The sequence below is a fragment of the Bufo bufo genome, chromosome 1 (assembly GCF_905171765.1).
Source record: "Bufo bufo chromosome 1, aBufBuf1.1, whole genome shotgun sequence".
NCBI lineage: Eukaryota > Metazoa > Chordata > Amphibia > Anura > Bufonidae > Bufo > Bufo bufo.
This window is the reverse complement of record NC_053389.1, coordinates 31,650,908-31,657,268: the sequence shown is the minus strand read 5'-3', so window position 1 is coordinate 31,657,268 and position 6,361 is coordinate 31,650,908. Positions and strand designations below refer to the sequence as shown.

Below are 6,361 nucleotides of genomic sequence, written 5' to 3'. Positions count from 1 at the left end.
CATTGCACCCACTACTTAGAAATGAATGCACTTTGTGAAGAAGTAATTTGTCACAAAGTGAAACATTTTTGAATTCTTCTCTGATCTCTAACATGTATCTTAGGGGTGTTATGTGTTATGGTACCCTCAACCCTTTCTAGCAAAATCAGCACTTAAAAAGCCAAATGCTTCTCCTTCCATTCTGAGCCCTAATGTGTGCCCATACAGTACTTTATAACCAAATATGGGGTATTGCTGTACTAAGAGAAGGAAGTATGGAGCAATTTGTAGGGTTCCTTTTCTTCTGTTGCAAATGAAATGTTTTGATGTAAAACGACATGGTATTAAAAACATCTAATTTTTTATTTTTATGGCCCATTTCTAATAAACTCTATGAAGTTCCTGTGGGATCCAACAAAATCTATCACATCCACATGTCTATCATCAGTCAGTTTTTATTGTTACATATAATGGAATCAGAATCCTTGATTAAATTATAACATAATTTAAGATTCAATCATGTATCATGTGAGAAACAGAGTAACTTGCACACTGAATATTATGGGAACATTGTTATATGAAACTTTCTGATCTTGGCTACAGAGCCCAACCTAAAAGCTCATTGTCTCGTGGTCCATGAATATAGACCTACCAACAAGATATGGCTAATTAGAATCGGAATCAGTAGGACAATCAGTTTTCTTCACACAATCAAAACCAGATAATATGTAGCCTTCATCACAGACACATCTTGGAGAACATCCACAGTCTGAAGGGACATCTGGGTTGCCACATTTAGGTTGACAGTTTGATCCACAAGGTTCATAGTGCTTATTGGGTCCGCATTTTGCATTGCAATCTTCTGGCTTAACACATTCATCGGTTCCGCTCTGTGGTATTAGCCCATCATTGCATCTACAGCCCCTATATGCATAAGGTAGGCACATAGTTCCAAGGTCCACAGAGTCACATCTTAGATCACATCCTCCAATTATTCCATAATGATGGTCTGGTGGACATTGTGGAACTGCTGAAGACAGAACATCTAGTGTTAGGAAATTGTTACCAATGACAAGGTCAGTTTTACAGAAGTAGAATTTTCTTTTTCTCCTTTTTAATATGGTAGGACACTGGTGAACATTGGGGTCTTCTGTAAATTCTATATGGTAGTTAACAAGTCTCACAAATAATTTCCTGATGTTTTGTGGGTTCTCTACGGGTTACCAAGTTTAATCCCACAAATTCTAAAAACATACTGATTGGCTCCTGAGCCCCCTGGCATTCAGCTGATATTACAGAAGAAGTTCCCCTGTGGTGGCCACTATAGTATTAAGTGTGTAATACATGGACAGATGAAGCTGCCACTGCGACAGTCACTGCTCTCCATTTTGGCTCACAGCAAGTAAGCTACTACCGCCAAAGATTTACTTTTCAAAAAATTATATTAAAACACAAGGGAATATATTTATGTTTTATTAGCGGAGGATTTCAATATCATGGGCTCCCACCAAATAATATCCCAGAAATTAATAATTAAAAATAAAAAACGAGAATTAATTCAATCTGATATCTATAGTAAAAAAGACATATAAAAATTCATCAAGGGATATACTATAGTACACAAAATACAGTCCATGCTTTGGGGCCATTTACAAGACCACACTGCACGTGGCGAAGGTATATACAGTATCCCTTGAGCCTGCTTATATTAGTAGTTTGTAAACATGATGATTCTACATATTTTTATATGTATTGGGATACACGGTATTAGTTTAGGTTCATTCTCATTTTCTGTTTTTCTACTTTCTTAGACTTATGCCATTGTCATTCTTTTTCTCCTTTTCTTTCTTTCTCTCTATGTGACTCCGCTCTCCCATATCTCTATCTCTCTCTCTTTTCTTTCTCTACCTGGCTCTTTGCAGCAAAGGTTCCCTCTCCACCAACTCTTTCTTTGCATCAACCTCTATATAATTTTATTTCTCTGTCTTTGCAGCAGCTCTCTCCTCTCTTTGTATTTTCTTGTATTTTCAGCAGCAGTCTCTCTTCTCACAGTCTCTATCTTTGGAGCAGCTCTCTCCTCTCTCTTTGCATGTTTAGCAGGTCTCCTCCTCTCCCTCCACAGCAGCTCTCTCTTTCTCTCCCTTTGCAGCAGCTCTTCATTTTTCACTCTTGGCAGTGGCTGGACCCTCTCACTTCGCTACCTCTGCACAGGCTCCTTTCTCTCTCTGTCTTTCCCCTGCAACAGCGCTTCATCTTTCTCTTTTTCACTCTGCAGCAGCTCTCTCCTCTCTGGTATTTTCAGCTGCTTTCCCCCTGTGTGCTCTCAACAGCAGCACTCCTTCACTGTTCTCTTTATTACTCTTAGCAGTGGATCCACTCTCTTTCTGCTCTCTCTTTGCAGCAGATCACCCCTTTCTGTTTACTGCTCTTTGCAGCATTTCTCCTCTTTCTTTTTTTTTTTTTGCAGCAGCCCTCTCCTCTCTCTTAGTTTTTTCAGCTGCTTTCACACTGTTTACTCTCAACAGCAGCACTCTTCTCTACTTTTCTCTTTATTACTCTTAGCAGTGGCTCCACTCTCGTTCTGCTCTCTCTTTGCAGCAGATCACCCCTTTCTGTTTACTGCTCTTTGCAGCATGTCTCTTCTTTCTTTCTTTCTTTCTTTCTTTCTTTTTTTTGCAGCAGCCCTCTCCTCTCTCTTAGTTTTTTTCAGCCGCTTTCACACTGTTTACTCTCAACAGCAGCACTCTTCTCTACTTTCTCTCTGTTTGCAGCAGCTCTTCATTTTTCACTCTTGGCAGTGGCTGGACCCTCTCACTTCGCTACCTCTGCACAGGCTCCTTTCTCTCTCTGTCTTTCCCCTGCAACAGCGCTTCATCTTTCTCTTTTTCACTCTGCAGCAGCTCTCAACAGCAGCACTCCTTCACTGTTCTCTTTATTTCTCTTAGCAGTGGCTCCACTCTCGTTCTGCTCTCTCTTTGCAGCAGATCACCCCTTACTTTTTACTGCTCTTTGCAGCATGCCTCTTCTTTCTTTCTTTTCTTTTTTTTTGCAGCAGCCCTCTCCTCTCTCTTAGTTTTTTCAGCCGCTTTCACACTGTTTACTCTCAACAGCAGCACTCTTCTCTACTTTCTCTCTGTTTGCAGCACCTCTTCACCTCTTTTCACTCTCTTTCTGCTCTCTCTTTGCAGCAGATCACCCCTTTCTATTTACTGCTCTTTGCAGCATGTCTCCTCCTCCCTCTCTCTTTTTTGGCAGCAGATCTCCTTTCTCATTCTATTTGCAGCAGCCCTCCTCTCTTTCATGTTGTATCTGAAAAGCCGCGCTCCCTACTCTCTCTCTAGTTTATTAGAATGTGTTACATTGTTTCTACATAACTGTACATTCTGCTTACCTGAGGTTGGTAAGACGTTGCAGTCCGCCTGCCACTGCAAGACTAAACGGGGGAAAGTTAGTCGTTATTATTGCATTTTTTGTTTTTAATTTAGATACAAAGCAATGGTTTTATTCCACATGCAGCAGTCAGTAAGCTTGTAAACGTCATCTTACACATTATATGAAGTGCAGCAGATCATGACATAAATAATCCACCAAAGATATGAACAGTAATCTAACATAACATGGTTTTGAGGGTGGGCAACCACTTTAAAGAATAAACTCTATACAATGGGAAGGGGGGGGGGGGCTTTTTCTAATATTAATATGATCCTATTCTACATTCTGAAGTGCTTTCTGGAGTCAGCAGTGAATGTATAGGACTGCGGACATGATGGGGGATGATATGCGCTCCTACATCTCTACTATGAGCCCCCAAAAGCCCCATAAATACTCACCAGCCACCAAGAAGACCACAGAAACTCTCAGGAAAACCATGTTTTCAGCAGATAGGAAAGTGGAGGTGACTGAGGAGAACAATACACACTAGTGATAAGCTATGCATCTATGGAAAGCAGAAGAAGAAATATAGTACAACTAGTGATGGACTAAAACAAAGGGAATAGATATAGTAGATAGATATGAGATAGATAGATAGATAGATAGATGGTAAATAATAGATAGATACATTAGACAGATAGATTAGCGTCTGGAGGAACAACATAAGAACATCACAGAAGCTGACAGTATACCGGAGCCTGCAGATGGAGTACAAACTGGCCCCAAATCTGGAGAAACGCCCCAATCCAAGAGACAGACACATCCTGAGCCGGTACAGACTGAGCGCTCACAGCCTGCTCATTGAATCCGGGCATCACTGACAGAGGTACATGCCCAGGGAGAGCAGACTGTGCCAGCAGTGCGACCAGGAGGCCGTGGAGGATGAGGCTCATTTCCTGCTGCGGTGCCCCAAATACTCAGCAGTGAGGGAAACTCACTTCAGGAGACTGTCTGATCTCTGCCCAGACTTCACCTCCATGGAGGAGGAAGAGAGACTCTCCATACTGCTGGGGGGAGAGGAGAACACAGCAGCCACAGCAGCTCAATATATTACTGCCTGCCATAGACTGAGAGGAGCCTGATATACCATGGACTCCTATACCCCCACCCTGTATATGTCCCCATCCCCCAACCCTACCCAATTATTTCCCACTTGCTTTGGCAATGCTAAAATGTATTTAGTCCTGCCAATAAAGCTTATTTGATTTGATTTGATAGATATGAGAAAGATGATAGATAGATAGATAGATAGATAGATAGATAGATAGATAGATAGATAGATAGATAGGAGATAGATAGATAGATAGATAGATAGATAGATAGATAGATAATAGATAGATAGATATGAGATAGATAGATAGATAGATAGATAGATAGATAGATAGATAGATAGATAATAGATATATATGAGATAGATAGATGGTAGATAATAGCTACAGTAGACAGATGATAGATAGATAGATAGATAGATAGATAGATAGATAGATAGATAGATAGATAGATAATAGATAGATCTTTACCTATCAGCTGGGGTGATGTCTGTGTCCTGACTGCTGGACTGAGTTATCTGGAATGACTTATAGGACTCTGATCTGTTAGATTTGCATATATGATTATTTGCATATTTGCATATTTCTCTGTTGCACACTTTGACCTGAAATTATTTAATATTGAGGAAGTAGGATGCAATGTCTGTCAGTGTGTTAATTGTGCTCCATACATAGGTCACCGAGCCCTGAGGCAAAAATGAAGATGTTCAGTCTCAGGACTGGTGCAAGGATTTTTGCCGCATTAGACAAGATAAAAATTGCCCCCCCCCCCCCCCTATCAGATGATCTGCCCATATCATGTTCCACCCCTTTCTCAGCATTTAAATTAAAAGAACTGCTATGTTTCCCTTAGGGTTAATCCAGCTTCTTGTAGCCGTCTCCCTGACAGCCGCTAGAGACGCTTCCGCGATTCTCACTGTGAAAATTACAGTGGGAAGACGCGGAACATAGTTTTGAATGCGTGCGCATGCGCAGCTGACAGGAGGATCGGGGAGAAGAGTTCCCAGTGCCGGCGCTGAAGAAAGGTAAGTGGCTGAAGGGGTTTTAACCCCTTCAGCCCAGTGGGAGGGGGACACGAGGGTGCCCCACTCCTAACAACTATGTAGTGCCAGGAAAATGAGTTTGTTTTCCTGGCACTATAGTGTCCTTTACCACCAGTACTGCCCACTGTCTGTTCTCTGCAGGAACAGCCTATAGACACCAGCACCACTACATTAACTGTACTGGTTCTGGGACTATAGTGTCCTTTTAGGCTCCATTCACACGTCCGCAATTTCGTTCTGCATTTTTGCGGAACGGAATTGCGGACCCATTCATTCCTATGGGGCAGCATGATGTGCTGCCCGGACACGGAATTGCGGATCCGCACTTCCGTGTCCGCACTTCCGTTCCACAAAAAAATATAACATGTCTAGAGTTGAGCGAACACCTGGATGTTCGGGTTCGAGAAGTTCGGCCGAACTTCCCGTAAATGTTCGGGTTCGGGATCCGAACCCGATCCGAACTTCGTCCCGAACCCGAACCCCATTGAAGTAAATGGGGACCCGAACTTTTGGGCACTAAAAAGGCTGTAAAACAGCCCAGGAAAGAGCTAGAGGGCTGCAAAAGGCAGCAACATGTAGGAAAATCCCCTGCAAACAAATGTGGATAGGGAAATAAATTAAAATTAAAATTAAAAAAATAAAAATGAACCAATATCAATTGGACAGAGGTCCCATAGCAGAGAATCTGGCTTCACGTCAGCAGAGAATCAGTCTCTTCATGCCATAGCAGAGAATCTGGCTTCATGTCAGCGCAGAATCAGTCTTCATGTCATAGCAGAGAATCAGGCTTCACGTCACCCACCACTGGAACAGGCCACTGTCACACATTTAGGCCCAGGCACCCAGGCAGAGGAGAGA

General features: G+C 42.2%; 1 protein-coding gene across 2 annotated transcripts; it reads right to left on the bottom strand.

Annotated features, from left to right (window-relative positions):
• Positions 1-418: 418 nt before the first annotated feature.
• Positions 419-5,015, bottom strand: LOC120986808 (serine protease inhibitor swm-1-like). Of its 2 annotated transcripts, none has more exons than XM_040415510.1 (4): positions 4,932-5,015; positions 3,810-3,878; positions 3,371-3,412; positions 419-1,009 (listed from the first exon to the last, which is right to left on the bottom strand). In XM_040415510.1, exons 2-4 carry the CDS (start codon positions 3,847-3,849, stop codon positions 645-647), a joined length of 447 nt encoding a protein of 148 aa, XP_040271444.1. In that variant the 5' UTR covers positions 3,850-3,878; positions 4,932-5,015; the 3' UTR covers positions 419-644. The 2 variants fall into 2 exon arrangements, with proteins under 2 accessions (XP_040271444.1, XP_040271445.1); XM_040415511.1 differs by having other exon boundaries at positions 419-1,006.
• Positions 5,016-6,361: the final 1,346 nt, after the last annotated feature.

Bases quoted from the DNA above. Each gene is read 5' to 3' on its own strand.
- LOC120986808 (XM_040415510.1), bottom strand. From the start codon at position 3,849: ATGGTTTTCCTGAGAGTTTCTGTGGTCTTCTTGGTGGCTG. The intron at 3,413-3,809 runs GTGAGTATTTAT...TCCCCCGTTTAG, and splicing joins TGTGGTCTTCTTGGTGGCTG to TCTTGCAGTGGCAGGCGGAC. The intron at 1,010-3,370 runs GTAAGCAGAATG...TTCTGTCTTCAG, and splicing joins CAACGTCTTACCAACCTCAG to CAGTTCCACAATGTCCACCA.